The sequence below is a fragment of the Clarias gariepinus genome, chromosome 1, assembly GCF_024256425.1.
Source record: "Clarias gariepinus isolate MV-2021 ecotype Netherlands chromosome 1, CGAR_prim_01v2, whole genome shotgun sequence".
In the NCBI taxonomy this organism is placed as follows: domain Eukaryota; kingdom Metazoa; phylum Chordata; class Actinopteri; order Siluriformes; family Clariidae; genus Clarias; species Clarias gariepinus.
The window spans coordinates 51289297-51312364 of NC_071100.1; the positions used below are offsets into that span (position 1 = coordinate 51289297).

General features: G+C 42.1%; 3 protein-coding genes across 4 annotated transcripts in view; all 3 read left to right on the forward strand.

The window, feature by feature from the left end:
* The first annotated feature begins 864 nt into the window (after nt 1-864).
* On the forward strand, nt 865-14421 carry map1sb (microtubule-associated protein 1Sb). Its single transcript, XM_053497478.1, has 7 exons — nt 865-993; nt 3548-3649; nt 7365-7447; nt 7827-7967; nt 8081-11222; nt 11341-11546; nt 12222-14421. The coding sequence occupies exons 1-7, from the start codon at nt 867-869 to the stop codon at nt 12375-12377; spliced, it is 3957 nt and encodes a 1318-aa protein (XP_053353453.1). The 5' UTR covers nt 865-866; the 3' UTR covers nt 12378-14421.
* A 1984-nt stretch (nt 14422-16405) lies between these two features.
* pex19 (peroxisomal biogenesis factor 19) lies at nt 16406-21128 on the forward strand. The gene is made up of 8 exons (XM_053497504.1): nt 16406-16491; nt 17216-17298; nt 19195-19357; nt 19435-19520; nt 19650-19823; nt 20114-20272; nt 20378-20422; nt 20532-21128. Exons 1-8 carry the CDS (start codon nt 16431-16433, stop codon nt 20607-20609), a joined length of 849 nt encoding a protein of 282 aa, XP_053353479.1. The 5' UTR covers nt 16406-16430; the 3' UTR covers nt 20610-21128.
* Nucleotides 21129-22278: 1150 nt separating this feature from the next.
* copa (COPI coat complex subunit alpha) overlaps nt 22279-23068 on the forward strand; it is a 124139-nt gene continuing 123349 nt past the window's right edge. For both annotated transcript variants that reach the window (XM_053497480.1, XM_053497479.1), the window contains exons 1-2: nt 22279-22462; nt 22936-23049. In XM_053497480.1, the coding sequence (XP_053353455.1) occupies nt 22423-22462; nt 22936-23049 (154 nt within the window). In that variant the 5' untranslated portion in view covers nt 22279-22422. The remainder of the gene's footprint in view (nt 22463-22935; nt 23050-23068) is intronic.

Here is a 23068-nt window from a genome sequence, read left to right on the forward strand (position 1 = left end):
CGTGTTAAAATTCACTTATACCACTTCAGCGCTGTTATTTCAGCCAAAGTGAAAATATGAACTAATCCCAGTAAAAATATTCACTTTATCTTTTCTAATTAATATCTATTGGTGCAGGTGTTTGTTTACATTGAGACAGTAGCGCATTAGTAGATTATTTTACAGTAGATTATTAAATCCCACACATAACTGTTCATAACATCACGTTTACTCCACATTTAGATTTCACAGACAGACAGACAGACAGACAGTACAGGGACAATCACATCACTATGCTCTATCCATGTTTCCCAGTCTCCTACACATTTCCAGAATCTTCTTCATTTAATTTTATGAAGCTGCTTTGAGACAGACAATGACCATTGTTAAAAGTGCTATACAAATCAATTTAAAATTAAATTTAAATACAATCATACATGAGATACAGACAGACAGACAACCAGACAGACAGACAGCCAGCCAGACATATATACAGAAAGACAGACAGACAACCAGACAGACAGACAGAAAGACAGACAGACAGACAGACATATATACAGAGAGACAGACAACCAGACAGACAGACAGAAAGACAGACAGACAGACAGACATATATACAGAAAGACAGACAGACAAACATTTACATACAAGACTTACATACAGACAGATTTTTTCTGAGACTGGTTTCTGATATCATTGAAAGAGTGGGTTCTGACCAACACACAGACAAACCTTTCTTTTATTTATAATAATAATAATAATAATAATATTAATGACGCCCCCTTGTGGTAGTGGACTATACTGGCTGGTGGTAGGCTCCCGGTGTGTGTGTGTGTGTGTGTGTGTGTGTAAGAGAGATGCCATCCTCCTCAGCAGTGCCTCCCATCATGGCGGAGGAGGAGGAGCGCGTGCCGCACCCCGGCTTCATCCCCGCGCGCTACTCGGCGCTCCTCATCCTCAGCGCGGCTCCGGAGCGGAACATCCGGGACTTTATCGGCTCGGAGATCCTCAGGGGTGAGTGTTAGTGTTCCTCAGTGTTCCTCAGTGTTCCTGAGTGATGCAGGAGATCAGAGTCCCGCTGTCTGTCTGGTCATGGAGGATGCGCTCACACCGGGTCTGCGCGCTCCTTGCGCCCGCGCGCGCACTCTCACACACACACACACACACACACACCTCCGGAGGTTATTTACACATTTACATTCATGTTGACATTTCATCCTAATGCACGCATTTCTGCAGTCGGTGCGACACACACACACACACACACACTGTTTATCCCACACACACATCCTCATTTCACTTCCTGCTCATTTTACTCTCTACATTCATGTACACGCGTGCACGCGCATGTTAACGCCTATAATGAACGATTTTTCCGATATTTTTCTCGTGCGCGCGCGTCTCTATCTGTGCGCGTGCGCGCGCGTGTGTGTGTGATGCTTTTGTGTAAATACAGTCTGTCCGCATGAACACACACACACACACACCCTCGTGCAAAAAACAAAAAAAAAATCCTGCAGTGTAGAACAGCGCCGTAGCGACTTAAATGACGTCATAACCACCTCCATAAATATTGGCACCTCTTTATTAATAGGGCAAACAAAAAATGTTCCAGGATCATATCTCGAGTTCCAGTGCTTATTTGTTAAAACATGTTGTCTTGAAATAGCCGTACGTGTAATGAAATGCATGTTTCAAAATTATTGGCACCCCACCCCTTTTGCAATAATTCGTAGTTAACCTTTTCCTTCAGATCTGTAATATCCGGAGGTTAGAGACGCTAGGCGTGGGGTTCTGGCGGACCCTCCTTCATGTACGATGTCGTAATCCGCTCTCTGTGATCTGCTCGTGATCAGGCCTGAAACCCCAAGGCCGAGATATTCTCAGGAGACTCAGGGGGACATGGGTCTGAGATGATTTTATTGTTCAAATCTCTTGACTGTGCTCATTTCTAATCATACGATACGATATTATTTTGATACCCAGAAGCCAATTCGATCTGTATTGTGATTCTGTCAATATCAGGATTTTATAAATATCCTGATACCATTTTTTTTATTTTGTTACAATTTTAAACAAACTTTGCTCCGCTTCAGGTCTCCTACGTACGAACATTTGAGTGATGAACTTTCGAAGATGCATTCGCACATGTCCTGTCGCAGAAGTTAGATCACATGTCCAGTGTACATTGTCACACGTGTGACAGTGTGCATCCCAGGATGTCTGAAAGCGAGCGGGAAAGAAGCGGCGATGAATAACGATGGAGACAAGAGTGAAAATAACTGAGAGAATGGAGCGAGGTGAAAAGATGGCAGACGTTTTTTAGCATGAAACATCCAACCATCTGCCCGATTCTAAAGGACAAGATCATGGAACATGTTAGTTTTATACTGTGTTTAGCCAAGTGTGTTCGTATCCTAGTACCTAGACAATGTTTGTAAGAGCTATGTTTTATTTTTACGATTCTGTTATTGTGTTTATTTAAAGTTTATTAGTTAAGCATTCATTTATGATAATCGTTCGTTATTCTGTGACGTCATTCCATAATTGCGTAGTTGCATGACTATTACGCACAGTAGAAGTTGTTAGGATACGGTAGTTGTGAAGAACACAAGCTTTTGACCGTAATCAAAAAACCGTAATAAGATACAGCAAATAAGTTGTTGTAACCATAGTGGATTTTTGCAAGAAAACTGTAAGAAGTGTTGAACGTTTATGAAGAGACAAAGAAGTGAGTAAATCAGTTCAATAAGGAAGGTACGCGTCAGAACTTGTGGAATAACATAACCCGTACAATGTTAGTTGGACTTAAGAACAAATTGGAACGGAGCTCATTCTTATGCTGAGAACCTAATGTAGTTTAAAGTGCACCACCTGAAGGATTATAGAGGAACTGCAACCTATTACCAACTTGAATTCAAACAGATGTTGTTAGTTTTTAAGCTGCTCCCGTCGAGGGGTTGCACAGCGGACCATAACGCGCAACAACTTGGCACAGGTTTTACCCAGGATGCCCTTCCTAATGCTCTCATTTTATCTGGGCTTGGGACTGGCGCTGCATCCAGTGGCTGAGGTTTGGGCATTGGGTGGGTACAGAACCCGGACTTCTGCATAGCAGACGAGAAACATGCCATCAATGCCCAGATGTAAGCAGATATAAACTATATTTTATAGGCGCTGGTTTATATTAATGCGCTCTGTGTGATCGTGTGTAATCCCTGATGTGGTAAAGTTTACTACAGTGTGTGTGACATGAGTGTAAGGAGTCTCCAGTGCGAGCGCTGTGTAACGGCCGTGATCTTCAGCAAAGAGGAGTTTATTGTGTCTTATTGACATGGAGAGAGAGAGAGAGAGAGAGCGCGTGCGGTGAGGGAGCGAGTGTTTATACCTGCGGCCACGTCAGGACGTCACTTTACACGGATAAAAATACGACTCTGTTTAATTTCCTCTGAGGATTCTCAACTGTCTGGTGATATAAGAATGTATTCAGTGCGGGTGTGGTGTTTGTGTATTTAATAACGTGTGTGTGTGTGTGTGTGTGTGTGTGTGTGTGTGTGTGCGTGCACAGGGTTACGGGTGTGGGATGTGGACCTGGCAGTGTGTAATCTGGATGAAGAGCTCAGAGCGTTTGTGACTCGGCATTCATCTCAGAGCTGCAGTGATGTTAAAGGTGAGTACACACACATAGACACACATAGACACACACACACACACACCTAGACACACACACATACACATCCTGTCTCCACTGTTTATCTACACTTCATCACAAGGCACAGGTGAGAAAAAGCCCCGCCCACACCTCAGGTGTTTCTGCTGAAGAATTCATACACTGTGTGTGTGTGTGTGTGTGTGTGTGTGTGTCAGGAGTTTGTTAGTATAAAAATAATAATGTGGCATAAAAGAGGAAGGATACAACTGTACAGCGGGGGGCCAAAAGTTTTGAGAATGACACAGGTATTAGTGTTCCCTGCGGTTCTGCTGCTTCGGTGTGTGTAGATCTGTGTGTCAGATGTTCCTCTGGTCTACTGAAGTTACACACATTGGATGAGTGTTAAAGACTTTTATTAACAAGTCCATGTGTTTGTCCTCCGTCTCCTGAGGATCGAACACAAGGTCTCACTGTGATTGAGGTCTGGGGAGTTTCCTGGACATGGACCCAAAACCTCCATATTCTGTTCCCTGAGACCCTTCGTTAGGACTTTAGCCTCATGGTGAGGAGCTCCATCATGCTGTGAGGGGCGTTGTTCATCACCAGACTGTCCGGGGTGGTTGGGACAAGACGCTCTTGGAGGACGTTTCTGTGCCGTTCTTTACCCATGGCCGTGTTCTGGGGTAAACCTGTGAGTGAGCCCGTGACTAACCCTACCCCTAACCCTCACCTCACACATCAATGTTCTCAGGATGCTTTACCGTTACCATGACACGGGACCGAGACTGAGACTGAGACAGTTCATGTCAGTGTGACCTCAGAGGTCTTTATAAAGAAGATCAACACTGTAAACACGGAGTCTCTATGGAATGTGTGTATTTATACTTCAGTGGACCAGAGTAAGATCACACGCACAGATCTAAACACACTAAAGCAGCAGAACTTTGGGAAAATAAATACTGGTGTCATTTTCAAAACTTTTGGCGCCCGGCTGTAGAGAGTGAACTGTAAAAAAAGCTCAGGAGGACATAATCAAACATGAACACAAGTGACTAAACTGAGTCGTGTGATTTATTACGGCACAGAAACCAGACTTTAAACAACAGAGCTGCTTTGTGTGTGTGTGTGTGTGTGTGGTTCAGGAATGTTACATATTCACACAACAATGACGCTCTTATTGACTGAACAGATCTGATTGTGAGCTGTGAATGTCTGTGAATGTTTGATGTGTGTGTGTGTGTGTGTTAGGATTTGGGTGTGTGTAGTTTAGGAAGGAAATGTTAACGAGCGATTGTTCAGCGCCAGGCCAGAACACAACCTCTCTTCACCAAGGCTCTTTATTTTTCTTACAAATCCCAGAATTAAAAACAAAACCTTCACATGCCATGTGCCTGATTTCTGACCTTTGACCCTGTGAGTGCAGGTTTAACAGGAAGTTTGGGCATGGAAAAGGAAATAGAGATTGTACAGATGCTGTAGGACAAAGGAGAGAAGAAGTGTGTGTGTGTGGTGTGTATAATTTATATTACAATGTTTCCTTTTGGGATTAATACTCTCTCTCTATCCGATCTGATCGCGGAGTCTGCCGCGGAACATGAGCCTGGATTAGCATCGTATTAGCATCGTCTCTGATCTCACAGCGTACACCGGCTTTAAAGGTGCAATAAGGAAAATCATGCAAAGCTCCGCCTCCACAGGGAGCCTACAGTACAGTGACTCACCTAGCGTTAGCATGCTAGTCAAAGCTTCTTATGACATCACTTTCAGCTAAACGTTCAACAGGCAGAAACATAAATTTATGTGGAATTTCAGAAGTTCAAACCCGGTCCTGTCTTTCTTTTTTTTTCTTCCTTCAGTAAGATCGTATCGATCACTATCGTATTAGCAGGTTAGCATTGTTGGCTAACAGATACAACATTCTGGTGCATGAAAGCTGAGTTATAACACAACAAACACAGCACTCGTCCCGTTGTTATTTAGGAGGAGGTGCAGTGTTTCGCACAGGTGTGTGATGTGCCTGCGGTGGTATCCAGCGGGGAGTATGTAGCCTTAAAGCCAGCCCTTTATTTGCATTAATGAACACATATAGGGGTCGAATTGTGTGGTATAGGGTTATCTTTAGACATACTGCATCTGGTGTCCTGTGTACTACTAATTAATCGATCATGGATGACATTGTTCTCCCAGCCGCTTAACGTGCGTCCACCCTTGTCTCCTCCGCTCGTTATTAATGACGCCATCTTGGAAATTAAAAAACTTTCTGTGTTTTATTTTTAAAGAACAGCATGGTTTATTATGCTCAATAAACAAAGCTGCCTGTGCTCTGAGTTTCACCCTGAAACAGTGGGCGGAGTCAACTGGTTTTGGGGCCTGGCTGTAAAATAATTGACACATAGGCCGTTCCCAACATGAACACGTGTTCTGGCCCTTCTCTCGATCTTATAAGCAGGTTTATACACACAGGATACACCGGTGCTGAACTCATGGCTTAAACTGGTATGTTTTATTACACTCTACATGTTTTTACAGATTATTTGTACACGTAAGAAATAAACGAAATTGCTTATCACACCTTTAACGCACTTTAACGAGGACCTTGTGGTGGTTGATTTTTATCAGTTTTAGTCTCTAAAACCAGACGAGATTGGGGTTTAAAGGGGTCATACGGTCCTACATGCACTTTTTTAAGCTGTTTGGACTGAACTGTGTGTTAGAAGAGTGCGTACACAACCACTCTACGATGATAAAGAGCCACCCAGTGATTTTCTTTTCATTTATTACAATATTCGTGTTCCTGCTTCATCTTCACCAGGCTCAGTAAGTAATTTTTTTTTCTATGACTCTTTGCAGATCACCTTTTCTAATAATCACGATGAATGCGGAGTGTAAGTTAACTTATACTCTCATAGAACATGGTTATGGCTTCTTCTCTATGTACATCCGTCTCTATATAATCCCTAATCGCCCGTTTATAATAAACAATGCATTAAGGTGATTGTCTGGTTGCAAACTGTGTACGTGGTCGGAAAACTATATTATGCTTACCTTTGTTACGTTAGATGGTTTATAACGATGTCTGTCGAAGATTAAGAAGTCATGTAAACACATCAGTAAACACATCGCGTCCGTATCTCTCTCAGTACGCTACTTACCGTGTGTTGCTCGCGGCAACATAACAGCCCGTTAATTCATGCCCATGCAGTGATGAGAAAGACAAACGAGTCGATACATGTCCATTCTTTTAATTTCTGCGTTGTCAGGCGATATTACTGGGTTCTGTACTTAAATCAAACCAAAAACTACTTAAGAACAGGCTCAGGCTCTATATTTCAGATTATCTTTTATTTTCGCGTTTTCGCACTTTGGACTGCATTACCCATAAAGCATTGCCCGCACTGGACTACACTCCCGTGGCTATACCCCACGTGTGTTGTGAAGACACGCCCCACAGAACTGGGGGGGCGGGCTCAGCAGGGATCATAAGCATTTAAAGGAGCATGTACTGAAACAGGTTGCTGAGAACAGAGCTAGTTTTTACCAGGAAAAAGTAGTGTTTTTTTTACACAACCATTGAGAATTTTTAATTAAAGTATATTACAAACTTTTCATTAGGACCCTAAAGATCATATTAACATTTGATGAAAAATGGGACTAGATGACCCCTTTAAGTAAGAAACCCCTGCTTGTCTATCTCCTGATCTGTGTGTGTGTGTGTGTGTGTGTGTCTGTGCAGGTCAGCGGATATTGGAGTTCAGTACGAGTGTGTTCAACTGCAGAGTTGTGTTTAATCCCTCCGAGGAAACTCTTTACTCTCAGGTTTGTTCCTGGATAATAAACCCGCTGAATTTCCAAACTTCTAGCATGTTTCTATTTGCTAATCGCATGTTTAAATCTTCTTTATGTTTGTTAAATTCGCTAGACGCTAGAAATTTAAACATATATACGATTTTGATCTTTTTTCCCAACTGGAGCACTGAAACAAATTTTAGAACAGGAAAAATCCATTCCGAGATTAAAGTAACACAGATTTCAGTATTAACTTTCTGTATTTGACTTTAACTAATCAGAAAAGAGCTATAAAATTTGAAAATACTATACGTGAATGACCAGATAAACACATTTGATCAGATTTCAGAAAATAGTCCTTACTATGACCATGTTCATGATTAGCATGCTAACATGCTACTATGTGCAGATACATGACCTGATAACGGACACGTCTCAGCACAAGTTGCTGTTGCTGACCGGACGCTCCCTGGAGGACACTGGAGACCTCATCTTTCACAACGGACACTTCAGTCCAAACCATTTCATTCAGATCTTTACAGATGATGAGGTCTGTGACAAACATTGTGGTGGTGTTGATTTTCTGTCTTTTGTTGAGACACATCAGTCTGTCAAATGATTATGCATCTGCCCTGACTGTGTTATTATTTTTGCACGCAACAGATTCAACACAAACTAAACTCTGCGAGCGTGACGGGAAAAGCTATCCTGACCCTTAGTTGTCCAAAGACTGGCGCATGGAAGAGCTCCATACATGGGAAACACAATTTACAAGATGTAATAGACATCAAAGTAAACCCTTTAATGGTGCTGCCCAAAATGGATGGCCTGCAGGAGTTCTCCGATCACCTCTGCGAGAACATTGAGTCACTGTCCCCATTTGATCTCCTAGAACCCCCGAGCACGGTGGGGTTCCTTAAACTCTGTCGTCCCTGCTGCTACATATTTCCAGGAGGGAGAGGGGACTGTGCCTTTTTCGCTGTTAACGGATTCAATGTCTTGGTCAACGGTGGATCGGATCCACGCTCTTGCTTCTGGAAGTTAGTCAGGCATCTGGACCGTGTGGATTCTGTTCTTCTCACTCACGCTGGGACTGACAATCTCCCTGGGATTAATAGTCTTTTTGCAAGGAAGGTTGCAGAGCTCGAGGAGGATGCTTGCTCTGATTTGAAGAAGAAAGACAGATGGGTGAAAAATCTGATCTCTCCAGAGTTGGGCGTCGTTTTCTTTAATGCACCAAAAAGGCTGAAAAAAGTTCAAGGCGACCCAAATATCCTGCGAAGTACCGATCAAGCTGGCCTCACGTTACGACATTTGGAGAAGCTCAAGATCTCGGCAGAACCGCTACTTCGCAATTCAATCGGTCCAGCAGAACCTGTGATTCTGTTTCAGAAGATGGGAGTTGGATGTCTTGAGCTGTATGTCATTAACCCAGTTAAAGGCAGCAAAGAGTTTGAGGACTACATGAACCGCTGGCCTGAAAACAGCACCAGTTCCAAATCTTCTGAAGTTCCCTTAAGTTCTTTGGTGTCTCTTTGCACTTTACTTGTGTGGCATCCTGCCAGCCCACATGAAAAGATCATACGAGTCCTTTTCCCTGGTGCGACACCGCAATTCAAGATAATGGAAGGTCTAGAAAAGCTGAAGCACCTGGAGTTTCTCAAACGTCCTGTAGTCTGCTCCAACGATATTGAACCAAAGTCAGAAAAGAACCCAAAACGAGCTGAGAGTCAAGACAGCCTCAGGTCTGTCACCAAAGACTCCAGGACAATTGGCGGCACAACAAAGGAGAAATCAGTCCGGGGGAATCCGGAGCTTGGAAAAGACCAAGGCAAGGTCAAGTCTGTGAACAGTGAAGAGAAACCAAACTCTGCTGAAAATGGTGTCAAGCCTAAACTGAACAAAACCATTGCAAGGAAGGAATCCTTTAAAACGAACAAAAAAGAGGACAAAGGACAAAGTGTAGCAGGATCAAAAAAGCAGGAAACAGGACAGAAAAAAGGGTCCATTAAAAAGGATTCCCCTTCAAGCAAAAAGAAAAATAACGAAAAGACTGAGGAAAGAAAAAACAACTTGATGGGAAAAGAGGCCAAGAAAACGGCTCAGATGTCTGCGTCCCCTCCTGTAGACCTAAATAAATCTGCAAGCGCTAAGAGAAATGAAATAAAAGTGAACAAAGGAACAGAGGACAGAGTAAAGAACAACAAATCTAACAAGGAGCAGCAAAACCAGAAGCTCTCAGGTGATGTTGGGGATCCAAAACACTCTGAGATGTCTTCACCTGAGGACTTGACAACCGAATTTCTGGAAATGGAACAAGAGCAGTCTGCTAAAGCTAAAATCCCTGACATCACGTTGAGGAAGGAATCAGAAAGTGAGGACGATCCAAAAAGCAACCATGTGTGTCCAGAGAATTTTGCAGATGAAATACAGAATGAAGTCCAGCCCACTGAGGCTTCTGGGACTGTTAAGACTCCAAAGAGTGAGCGCAGTGTAAATCTGGACCTTACGCCCACTGAGTTTAGCAGGCACGATGGACCTGTGAAGGACAATCTGAACAAAAGTGGCCAGGATGAAGTCTGCATTAGCCCGGATGAGAAAACCTTGGAGTTGAGTTCTCCAAGGTCTGGCCCAAACAGCGCTGGTCATACACCTTATCACCTTTCCCCTGAGGAGACCTGGGCCTCCAGAGACTGCAGCAGCATAGCAGCTAAGATGTGCTTGGGATCAGACAGCCAGCAAGGAGGCTCATGTAAAACATCAGAGTCTGGATGTCCTAAAAGTACTCAAGAGAGCAACTCCAGCTCTTCTAAAGAGAAACATTCCAGTTTCTTGTCTCTAAGCTCTTTCAAAGACATTATGCCTGATATTTCACCCACGGTGACCACAACCACGCACTCGATGCCTGCTGAAGTTAGCTCGCCACAGTCCACTGAGGTTGACGAGTCTTTGTCCATGTCCTTTGAGCAGGTGCTTCCTACAGTCAGTGAATCTACAAACGAGGATGAGACATCCTACTCTAACGGACACTATGCAGATCCTGATTTTAAAGTAGGCATGTCTTTGTCTTTAAAGATGGCGCATACAAAGAGGGTAATGGCCGATGCCCCAGACGGACGTCCTTCAGGACCACAGAGTCTGATGTTTGATGCTCCTCATGATGTCGACCTCTGTTTGGTTTCTCCCTGTGAGTTTAAACATTTCAAACCTCTAGAGAAAGATCAGCACACCCTTTCACCTGGACTCATGGCTACAAGCCCTCATGATTTCTCAGATGACAGCGATCTCTCCCAGGAAGTGGTGAAGCCCCTGCACCAGGCATTTGTAAGCAACAAGCCCACTCAGCCAGCCCAGGAAACACCTCTCACCTCTGCTAGTGACTACTTCCCAACGGCCTCGGATTCCGACCCCCAGCCTGGTCTAGAGGAATGCCCCTCTATCACTGCAGATGGTGCATTAGATTCTGATGATGAGGTGGTTGTGCACTCATCCCCTGACAACCTGAACCTGAATAATTCACCACTTCAGGATCCTCTTCCTGTTCCTCTTAAAGACTTCCCTCCTCTTCCTGCCCAGCCTGGGGCCTGCATGCCTGATCCTGGGAAACTTGGCAAAACTGGCGCAAAGAGCAGGAAAACAACTGGGGTTACGCAGAGGCTAAGTGCACCTAGCACTTCAGGACAATCTAGCAAAACCAGAACAGGAAGTCAGAGTGGGTCAGGTGGGAATCTGAGGTCAAATCCTAATGTAGACCCTCCAGTATCCCGTTTTTCTCATGCTGGTGCAAAAAGACCAAACACCGCAGGTAGGAAAATGCTAAAAATGTTTGCTGTCTGTCATTGTGTTTTGTAAAGTCTGAATACAAGAGAATCAGTTAGATCTTAAACTTATCTTTTTGTATTATTCTTCCTGAACGCTGGCAGGTATCAAGGGCATTACCTCTGTGTATTTGGACCTGGCGTACCTCCCGTCTGGGAACGCAGCCTCCACTATTGACGTAGAATTTTTCTGCCGTTTGCGATCATCCTGTTACATTATAAGCGGAGATGATGATCTAAAAGAAGCCATAATGAGACCCATTCTGGATGCTTTACTTGACGGAAAGTCTGTATGGCCTGAAGATGTGCCGGTATGTTCAAACTTATTGCAGTTAAGCAATAATTACAAGAGAGATAGGCAGTAAGACTGACAGTCAGTAAAAGGGATAACCAGTAAGAGAGACAGAAAAGAAGAAAGAGACAGAGAGAGAGAGACAGCAAAAATGATACCCATAAGAGGCTAAGCTAGTAATAGAGACAACCAATTAGTGAGCCAACTAGTAACAATAAATAACCAGTAAGAGGAGCAATTAATTAGAGAGACAACCAGTAAGAGTGAGACAATAAAATGATATCCAGTTAGAGAGACAATCAATAAAATAAAGAGAGACAGTCAGTAAGAGCGAGAAGTTACAGTGAAGAGACAGCCAGTAAAAGAGACAACCAGTAGGAAGAAAGAAACCCAGAAAGATATGACCAGTTAAAAAGACAACAAGTAAGAGAGACAAGGAGTTGGGGACAGTCAAAAAGAAAGAGAGTGTGCTGGTTAGAAAAACAACTAGTAAAAGACAGTTTGAGAGACAGACAGTTAGAAACAGAATCAATAATGGAGATAAGTAGTTAGAGAGACAACAAGTAAGTGAGACAAGCAGTTGGAAACAGTGAGTAAGAAGCACAGTCTGTAAAAGAGAGCCAGCCAGGAGGGTTAATGAGACCAGGCTAAAAGTTGATCTCCGTCTCAGTCACTTATCACTTCCTGTCTGTAGGTGACGTTAATCCCTACGTTTGAGTCGACGATGATGCACGAGTGGTACCATCAGACCCAGGAGAGACAGCAGCAGCTGGGCATCACGGTTCTGGGTAGCAACAGCACAGTGGCCATGCAAGAGGAGACGTTCCCCGCCTGTAAAGTCGAGTTCTGACCCGGGGGCTGAACACAACATTTAAACAAAAGCAAAACATATTCGATATAGTGTAGTGTTTTTGATGCTTTAACACACTAACACACATACACTAACACACACATACACTAACACACACCTCATAAATGGCGTGTTAATGAGCTGATCAGTTTCTAACAAACACTAATGTACACTATCACACTAACTACTATTTAGTCTTATTAGAATTTAATCTTGTGGGTTCTAGATGGTTCTACATTAAACTGACATTTTAGTAAGTACACTAAGTAGGGGAGGAGTTTGCAGAGTTGGAACGAAGCCTTAAAACTGCAGAATTGTAGAGTTAGTTCCTGATGTAGTCCTGAAGCAGGAAGTAAAACACAGGAAACAGGAAACAGGAAATAAAACAAGAAGGTTTTTGACATTTCGTGATCAAACATTGATGTGTCGTTCACTTGTACAGATTTATTCGCATTTTAACCCTTTCACCGATGTAATAAACACCTGCAGTGTGTGTAACAGTGTGTGCACAACGTGGTTCCTGCATGTGTGAAACTAAACGCACGAGTAAAACTCAGTTTAAGAAGCCAAAGTGTAGATGTAGCTGTAGACTGAAAGGACACGCATGTATGAGAATGCCTCTGTAGAGAAATAGAAATAAGGACATTCTGATGAAGAACATTATTTATAGGATTACACAGTGAAGAACAAAACCTTTTTTTCCTGAGAAATGAATTTAATCAGGAAGGTAACGTTTAAAAAAAAAAAAAAGCAATTATGTCTCTGATTTTCCCAAAAAACTAAAAAATAATGCATAACACACACACTCAAATGATGCTGGCTGTTAATTTACTGTGAAACGTCCTGGTTAGGCTTCATCAGGAACCAGCCTTAAATACAGGAGGAAATAAATTGGAAATACTTTTTCTGTTGAAAGCGCTAGCACTTCATTAGCAGTGTGAGAAGTGCGGAGTTCGAGTTCATTACTTCCCCATGGGAAAATTAATTTGTGCTCATCATTGTAACAGCTTTCCTCTTCTTTTTGACTAGCTTCTGATGTTTTGTTGTTTCGATTTTGTCCCAATTTATAGCAAAATTTTCTGCTCTAACACACTCTCTCACACTCCAACTGCTTTCACAGGTTCTAGCTGAGAGCTGGCTTGTGCCTTCTTGCTAGTCAGGCTGAATAAGCTATTGTTATCTGGCTAATGGAACGGTTTTACAGTTTTATTCAACACTGGCGTAAGAACCCGTCATTGACTCGTAAAGAGTTTGTAGAAATAGTTAAAAGCTTCACGCTAAAAATAAGCTGATCAGCATCTGACACATAACTGCTCATAACTTCTACTCGACATTTTGATTTCACTTATGGTTCAACGTTCAGCTCTCATAGTGTACGTTTTTTTGGAGTGAGCCCTGACGAGTTGTGCTGTCGTGTCTGTGTATTGAGGATTCTGCCGGCTGGTAGCTGTATTACAGTCGTTTCTGTGTATTGCTGACTGGACAGACAGACCGACAGCGTCTGTCAGACATTTTCTGAGACTGGTTTCAGGTCCTCCAATGTATGAAACGTAAAGATAACATTGAAAGAGTGAGTTCTGACCAACGAAAAGGGAAAAAAACTTACTTTTATTTGTACAAATTAGACAGATGATCTGAACCCCATGAGGAACCTTACAGGGACATCTTACTGACTTGTGGGACATTCCGAGCTAAGCTAGCTGGACCATATGTGCTGGCTCGTTCTTTTATTTAAAGGTGAAAAAGTAAACTTTTTAAACGCTAAAATGACCGTCGTTATGAGACGATTTTAAAAACATGGTTATAAGTGTGTAGGGGACTAACACAGGTAAAGGAGAGTGTTTAACAGCGTGTTAGAGCAGGATTCATGAAACACTGAAATGTTCTCAAGAGCGAGTTGAGGTGCTGAGTGTTTGTGACGTAACGCTGCTGCTGTGTTTAACTGCTGTAACGCCACACGGGCACGAGACTAGAGGAATGTGTGTAATATAGAACTGAAACGTGTATGATATGGATTTGTTATTAAAAGACAATATTAAACGCTGTTTTGTGTTTGTGTGTCACTTACTGTTTTTAAATGATTAGTGGAAATTAAAAAGTTTCTCTTTAGTAGGCTAGATTATTATTATTATTATTATTATAGTAGTAGTATTTATAAAATAAATGTTTTGTTTCTCAGCAAACCTGTAAACTGTTAGAAACATCATTTGAAAGATTTAAATTTAGAAAACATTTTTATCTTAGCATTGTATAAACATGATATAAATTTTTATTTTACAAAATAAAACAAGTTTACAAAATATTTCATAATCAGATGTACAGAATAATTGAAAAGAATGTGTAAATGATTTATTCCAGAATAATATGGACCTACAATAAACATTATTTCTTTTAAATATAATTCTACCTGTTTTATAAGCAGTAAAACATAATAATGGTGTAAAAAGCCACATTAGACAAATTACACAGAATTCAAGAGAAAAAGATTTGAATTATGAAGTGTATCGAACTGAACGATTCGTGATCAGTTCAGCACAATTTTTCATTATTATAGAGAGAGAGAAAGTACTTTAATAACTAAAGGTAAATTGTATCATTACAGGAGTCAGTCCACAGATTGAGAACTCCAGTGAGGAAAAGGTCAAGTAAATAAATAGATGCTGCTTTTTCTTGCTTCTACACAGGCAGATTTAGATCATTTATTTATGTTTGTATTCTATTATTAAAATAAGGTGACATAAAATGATATAAACATTATATATACAATATATAATACAATAGATGATATATGGTATAAAATATATAATATATACAAATATTATATAAATATAACTGTATTTGTTTCAGAAGCAGTAAAACATTTTTAAAGGCACATTATTTTTGTCATTCCTATAAAAAAGTAAAAGATTCGAATCATGGTATCTAAATGATTCGTGACTCGAAGGAATCGGTTCATATGTTCATCATTGCTTTTTCAAAGACACGTTTAGAAAAATATTTATTAATGTATTATTTTATTAAAGTGAGGTGATTAGTAAAGTGAGGTGATTAGTAAAGTGAGGTGACTAGTAATCAGCAGTGGCGGCCGGCCCATAGGGGGCGCTGGGGCACCGCCCTCCCTGATAAGAGGGGCTAAAAATGTAAAATATATTTTTTACAAATTAAGTTTTTAAATTCGGTTTACCCACCAGTATGTGCCTACATGCAATATGAATAACATATACAACATTTCCCACCTAGTGACATTCATTCTCCAGTGAATTTCCACAGACAGACTTGTATCGTTTCTGTCATGGGGCGCTGAGAAAAAGCGCCCCTGAGTGCAGCCAAATAGCCAGTCATGTAGCTGTTGCTAGGGTAAATTAATGAATATGCGGCCAATCAGGTTCTCAGAATTTTATGGTCTTGGGGCGCTGGAAATTCTGCCCCAAGCCGCAGAAAATACCGCGAGATTTAAGTTTTTTTTTTTTTCTTTTGAGGCGCGGCCAATCAGAGAGAGGCGCGGTCAATCAGAGTAATGATGACGAACTTAACGAGCGAAGAGCAGTTTCCACCAAATTCGGTGAGATCCTTATTAATATACCCGTTTTAGACTGTTGTGTTAAATTGCATTTTTAAAACTGTTTTTCTTTGTGTGAACCACTTTGAGATGCAACTTTGCTTGAAAGGTGATCCAGCTGATCATACCCTTTGATGTTGATTATTGTATTTGATACTCTCTTAAGCATGCATGGCGTATTATACAATGGAAATTTGTTCATTTACTTTATCTGTGAAACTGGTGATTTTGAGGAGGAGATTAAATCATTACTGTTAATTGTAATCATCGTCTGACTGTTGATTTTAATTCTTATATTGGACTAAGCAAAGAAATATTTTGTCACATCAGCCCCACCAGGAAAAATTTTCACCAGCCGCCACTGGTAATCAGTAATATACAGAAACTCAAGGCCGCAGTGTTTGGCTGATCTCAGCAGAGATCCCGGGATGAAGAGCGCAGAGTCGCGTCACGTGATGCGTACGTCATCTCTGGGCGACACAACGCAGAGCGAGATGGCGTCGCAGTCCGAGAGCAGTGCGGGAGCGGACACGGAGCTGGACGAGCTGTTGGACAGTAAGGTTTGCGGTGACACGCAGCTGGAGTGTGTTTATCGTCCTGAGGGGCGGACGGAGCTGGAGAGGACACACACACACACACACACACACACACACCTCATAGGCATTAGGACAGAAGTCAGAGAGGGAGTGTGTGCGCGTGTATGTTTGTGTGTCTGCGTATGTGTGCGTGAGTGTGCGTGTGTGTGTGTGTGTGTCTGCGTGAGTGTGTGTGTGTGTCTGCGTGAGTGTGTGTGTGTGTCTGCGTGAGTGTGTGTGTGTGTCTGCGTGAGTGTGTGTGTCTGCGTGAGTGTGTGTGTCTGCGTGAGTGTGTGTGTCTGCGTGAGTGTGTGTGTCTGCGTGAGTGTGTGTGTCTGCGTGAGTGTGTGTGTCTGCGTGAGTGTGTGTGTCTGCGTGAGTGTGTGTGTGTGTGTGTGTCTGCGTGAGTGTGTGTGTGTGTGTGTGTCTGCGTGTGTGTGTGTGTCTGCGTGTGTGTGTGTGTGTGTCTGCGTGTGTGTGTGTGTGTCTGCGTGAGTGTGTGTGTGCCTGCGTGATTTTTGTTAAATAAACTGTACCTATGGTTCCTGTTCCTCTGTACCTGTGCTTGTTCAGAGTTCTTTATGTCAGTTAGAACCTGGGTCATTCTGTACTGTTTATAAAGTCTCGAGCCTTTCAGTGTTGTTAAGACGTTCCTGCATGAAGTGAAGGGGGATCTGATAGACCTGTCCCTCTGTCTCTTTCAGGTGCGCTGGACGACTTTGAGAAGACGAACGTTCCTCATGCCGCTCCTCAGGCCGCCGGTGCAGAAGCGAAGACGACGCAGAAGGTGAACGTCAGCCTGACTCTCGCCTGATCATTAAGTGGTGTTCAGATTAACGAGATTCGCAGCTCTACCCCTGTCAGTGACAACGCAGAGATTAGTTTAATTAGAAAAAAATAATAAAGATGACTAAATGACATCTGAGCAGAACTTTGTGTCTAAATACAGTGAGTCTAGTACATACTTACATTTGAACTGTCGAAGCTACGAACAATTATTTGCACATGTTTAATGGTTAAAGTTAGATGTCAAAAGTGAAAATAACAGAGAATGGAGCGAGCTGAAAAGATGGCAGGCATCGCTCTGTCTTTTAACATGAAACATCCAACCATCGGCCCGATTCTAAAGGACAAGATCATGGAACATGTTAGTTTTATACTGTGTTTAGCCAAGTGTGTTCGTATCCTAGTACCTAGACAATGTTAACTGGATTCATAAACAAGCTTTCAGAGCACACACACACACACACACCTCACTGTATGCCTGACCGACACTGTGTTCTCATTAACACTTCTGAACTGAACAAAGGATCACTTACTGCATTCTAATTTAGGAAACTTTATTTGCATTCGTACACAGCGACAGTATGAGCGCATCCGAATGTTTTGTGGAGAGGCTCTGTGAGTCAGTGATGAGAAAAGTTACAGGAATAATATAAGACTATAACACTGTGCAACATAGGCATATGAGCGCTCCGGCTCATGGATATTCACCTTAAGAATTGAAATTTTGTAAGAAATTTGTCTCGGCATACGAGTGAATTAACCAATCCGAAAGCTGGCTTTTTTTTGTAGATTTTTTCGTTCTCTTTAGTTTTAGTGATATAGTGAAGACGCAGCACCGTGGGTCCCAAGGATCTTATCAAGGACAGTAGCAAGAAGAAAAGGGAGCCGCATTCAGTTTGTTTTTTAAAGCAGCCGGTGCCAAGAGAAATCATAAATTAAGATTCAATATCTATTTATTTAATACAGTGGAACCTTGGATCATGAGCATAATTTGTTCTGGAAATGGGCTCGTATTCCAGAATGCTCATGAACCAAATCGAATTTTCCATAAGACTTAATGGAAACTCAAATTATTTGTTCCACAGCCCCCAAAATAAATACATAAAAATAATAAAATACAAAATAACAAAGTAAATTAACCTTTTAAAAAAAGTTCAAATAAATCCATAGAGATAAGTGTTTCCATTTGTGCTCTTTTTCTCTGTAAACAAATCTGTGAAGGCAAAAGTAGGAGAGGCGTGTGTGTGTGTGTGTGTGTGGGGGGTGGTGGTTGGGGGTCTAAGTAGGAGTCTTGAGCAGAAAGAGAAATGGATCTTTAACCTTTCTAACTTGCTTTTGCTTTACATGCACGCTCTACACACTCAGACAGAAATTTAAATAAAATGTTTTACCTGATCACAGTGTTATAGTAAACAGTACACGCGTGTACGGATGTTGCTTATACTGCACTAAGACCCAGCAGGGGAGACGATTACCCACAATTCCGCAACACAAGAGAAAAAAAACGTTGGCTCAGTTGTGATCACGTGACGCTCTGCGTCAAAACAAGAAGCGCATGCGTGATACATGATACTTGGTACTTGTAAACCAAGACTTGTTCATTTTCCAAGTCTAAATTTATTAAAAATCTTTGCTTATCTTGCGGAACACTCACAATCGAGGATAATGCATTTCACAATATGAAATTTTGCCCGAAAAACTCGCCACAGGAACGGATTAAATTCGTATGCCGAGGTACCGCTGTATTAATAATTATCTAGTACACCGTGATGCGTTTTAAACATGATCCTTAGATACCGAACTATTGCACTTCAAATGTACAAATTGCACTTTGTCAGCTGCCCATTTGATTATACACACACTATCCTTGTTTATGTTTGTATGTATGTGTGTGTAGCCTCCTCTACTGGAGGACAGTCAGTTCTTCGAGTCTCTGTTTGAGGGTGAGATGGCCGAGCAGGCGAAGGAGGAGTGGGAGCGAGCGATGGCTGAGCTGGCGCAGGAGGAGCCCGAGCTCATACAGCAGTTCAACAAGCTGTCGGAGGCCGCGGGGAAAGTGGGTACGTCACTGTAACCTGCGATAACTGTTACGGTGTCACCACAGGTCATTAGACATGTCTGATTCACTGCTTTGCAGGTACTGACGCAGCGTCTCAGCAAGAGTTCGCGTCCTGCTTGAAAGACACGCTGAGCGGTTTGGCCCAAAACGCAGACAATCTGCAGGTAATAAAACACAAAGAAAGCTCGTTATATCACGAGTCAGTTAATTAATTAGTAATAAAAATAACTATAATGACTTAAATCTAAACTATACTTTAAGAAAACCTATTTCTCACTGTGTGTGTGTATCAGGCCACAGGATTGGCCGGTGAGGATCTGGCTAAAACGTTAGAAGGGCTGGGATTGGACGAGAACAGTGAAGCGGGCGGGGACGACGGTAACATCCTCCCCATCATGCAGTCCATCATGCAGAACCTTCTGTCCAAAGACGTGCTGTATCCGTCACTCAAGGAGATCACAGAGAAGGTGGGGTTCACCCAGAGTCAGGGTTCTGGGTCAAAGCTAAGGGGGCGGGGCTGTGTGTCATTTGATCGCTCATTACCGTAACGCCTGTGAGAGAGTGCCGAAGTTTTGAACAAGAATCACGCTAAAGTTTCTGTATGTGTAGTCACAAGCTCCGCCTCATCCACTTAGGCCCCGCCCACTCCTCACTCATTCAGTCTGACCTTTGTCTCGTCCCTAAGATCCAAACGTCGCTGAAATGCTTTATAAAATGTCTGACTGTGTCATGGCCCACCCCCTTTCTCCTCGAACAGTACCCCGAGTGGTTGGACAGTAACAGACAGTCGCTCGCGCCTGAGGACCTGCAGCGGTACGAGCAGCAGCACAGGATCATGGGAGAAATCTGCAGCCAGTTTGAGAGAGATGGAGACGCAGGGAGCAGCTTTGAGAACATTCTCGAACTGATGCAGAAGGTACAGAGACGCTCTCCGTATCCCAGTCCTGCTGATAGACAAGGCTATGTGTGTGTGTGTGTGTGTGTGTGTTTGTGTGTAAACCATGTGTGTGTTTCCATCCAGCTGCAGGATTTGGGTCATCCGCCGAAGGAGCTCGCCGGAGAAGCAGTGAGTGTCTTTCAACATCTGTCTCTGGATTGTTCCAGATTCCCTGCATGCGCTAGAACACGCACACACACTACAGCTTATTGCTCTACTCTCTGTGTTTCCCCATCAGCCCCCTGGTTTGAACTTTGACCCGGAGTCTCTTCAACTTCCTGGAGCGGCAGGCGCAGAGCAGTGCTCGGTCATGTGACCCACAGCGAGAAGGAGACACTAGCAGTATAAATATATATGATGTTATGAAAGAGAGCGAGAGTGTGTGTGTGTGTGTGTGTGTGTGTGTGTGTGTGTGTGTGTTTGGACAGACTAATCAATGTAAAATAATTCAGCCTTTAATTCCACATAATAATAATAATCTCACAGACTAACGTTAGCATTCCTCGCCTAGCAGTAGCGGATGCTTGCTAACTTCAGGCTATGTACTGTAGTGTGTAATTAAATACAGATACTTTTATCCAGGTGAAATCTTAGGTTAGTCAAGACACCAAGCTGAAAGTTACAAATTACAACAAGAAAAAAAAAAAACATTTGGTAATGTCACATGACCAGGTGATGATTATAAGCCACACCCACTTTGATGCAGTGCTGTAATAGACATCAGAGACGAATCTGATTATTATTCCAGCTGACGGTTTTATATACATCATCACTTCATACACTAAACAGTGAAGCCTTTAAGAGCGTGTGTGTGTGTGTGTGTGTGTGAGAGGGCGAGTGTGTGTAAGAGTGTGTTTGTGTAATATTCTATTCCTTTAAATGTTTATAATATGTGATTTATTGCTTGTGATGTTTAGAATAATAAAAGGTAGCGTGAGTGTTTAACCCAGCTCATGTGTCATGTTTTGCACACACACACACACACACACACACACCTCACTGTATGCCTGTTAACCCCCTGACCGACACCGTGTTCTCATTAACATTCTGAACTGAACCAAGGATTTAGGTTCAAATGTTATTAATCACACACACACACACACACACACAGCCATACCACTGATAAACTAAAAACAAGGGTTTCTCAATGATAAATAACCTAGTGAGTACAATCAGATTAAAAATATAGATGACTTTAAGCTGAAACATTTAAGTGTACGAGGTTCCTAATAAAATCATTGAGCTAGAAGTGTGTGAGGTGTTGAGTGTATACCTTATACAGTTACAGCTGAGTGCGGTCAGTCCTGATCAGTGTGAAAAATGTAAGCAGTGTGCTCTTCATGTGTGTGTGTGTGTTCTGAGCTGATTTTCTGCTCACCACGGCTGTAAACAGTGCTCGCACCGCTCTCCTCCTCATCAGCACGACTTGTCTGTCAATAATTAATTATGCAATATTTATTAATATTATTCATATTGATAATATTATTTAATTAATTAATATTTCTGCTGTAACAACTACAACATGAACAACGCAGTGTGTGTGTGTGTTTCATAGTCAATCTTTTCTCTTTCAAAGGGTGCCAATACTTCTTTAGGTGACTTTATGTCTATAAATATCAGTAAATTTACAAAAAGCATTCTAAAAATTAATTTCCGAGCTTTATTAAACTTCATGCTAAACAAAACCAAACAGTGTGTGTGTGTGTGTGTGTGTGTGTAAATAGTAACAGAAACCATAAAGGACACAAAAAGTATATAAATATAAGAGTAAACAGAAGTATTATAAAATGTATTGTTTTATTTTATTATTCCAAAAGGGAAAACAACACAAAAAGCAATTATTAAACTCAAATTTCTCAACATTTGCTAGCAGAAAAGTGTCATGTCAGTGCGCATGCGCAGAACTGTGGAGACGTGGAGGTTTCTTCGTCGGGTTTTTTGAACGGATGAAACTTTATTGACACTCGGACAGAAACACTTCATTTCCGGTTTACGTGTCAGCTGAGGAAGAAGTGCAGAGAGAGAGAGAGAGAAAGAGAGAGAGAAATTCGTCGTTACATTCATCACTTCCGCACTAAAGACGCGTCTTTATATTAATTCTGTGGGATTAAACGCACAGAAACGCGGAGATGTTAACCAAATTCGAGACAAAATCAGCGCGCGTGAAAGGTAAGCTAATACACGGCTAGCGTAAAGAGAGCTAACCGGAGTTAGCATGTTAGCTTAGCTTATGCTAACCGCTCTAAATGTGTGAATTATAAACCTGACACGCTGATATTAGTGTCGTTTATTCTTTATAAATGTGTGAAAAGTGTGTGTGTGTAAGTTATATTTATATGACTAGCTGGCCTTAGCAGTGTGTGTGTGTGTGTGTGTGTGTAAGAGAGAGAGAGAAACGGTGATTCTGTGACATTTCTGTAGTTATTTATATTAAATCATTAACATCTGTAACTTTTACATTGAACCTGAGGGGAAAACTGCTACTGCGCATGCGCCATGATTTACTCTAAATAATAAATATAGACTGGATTAAATGATGATTCATGTTCTGGTTCTGTCTCTCTCTCTCTGTCTGTCTGTCTGTCTCTGTCTGTGTGTGTGTGTGTGTCTGTCTGTCTCTGTCTGTGTGTGTGTGTGTCCAGGCCTGAGTTTTCACCCGAAGCGCCCGTGGATCCTCGCCAGTCTGCACAACGGCGTCATCCAGCTGTGGGATTACCGCATGTGCACCCTCATCGACAAGTTTGACGAGCACGATGGTCAGTCACGTCCACTTTT

What these genes read in the sequence shown, in the direction of transcription:
- map1sb (XM_053497478.1), top strand. Translation starts at nt 867, where the DNA reads ATGGCGGAGGAGGAGGAGCGCGTGCCGCACCCCGGCTTCATCCCCGCG. An exon ending in AGGAAACTCTTTACTCTCAG is followed by an intron (nt 7,448 to 7,826) that starts GTTTGTTCCTGG and finishes TACTATGTGCAG; the next exon opens with ATACATGACCTGATAACGGA. An exon ending in AGATCTTTACAGATGATGAG is followed by an intron (nt 7,968 to 8,080) that starts GTCTGTGACAAA and finishes TGCACGCAACAG; the next exon opens with ATTCAACACAAACTAAACTC.
- pex19 (XM_053497504.1), top strand. Translation starts at nt 16,431, where the DNA reads ATGGCGTCGCAGTCCGAGAGCAGTGCGGGAGCGGACACGGAGCTGGAC. An exon ending in AAGCGAAGACGACGCAGAAG is followed by an intron (nt 17,299 to 19,194) that starts GTGAACGTCAGC and finishes ATGTGTGTGTAG; the next exon opens with CCTCCTCTACTGGAGGACAG. An exon ending in GGAGGCCGCGGGGAAAGTGG is followed by an intron (nt 19,358 to 19,434) that starts GTACGTCACTGT and finishes ACTGCTTTGCAG; the next exon opens with GTACTGACGCAGCGTCTCAG.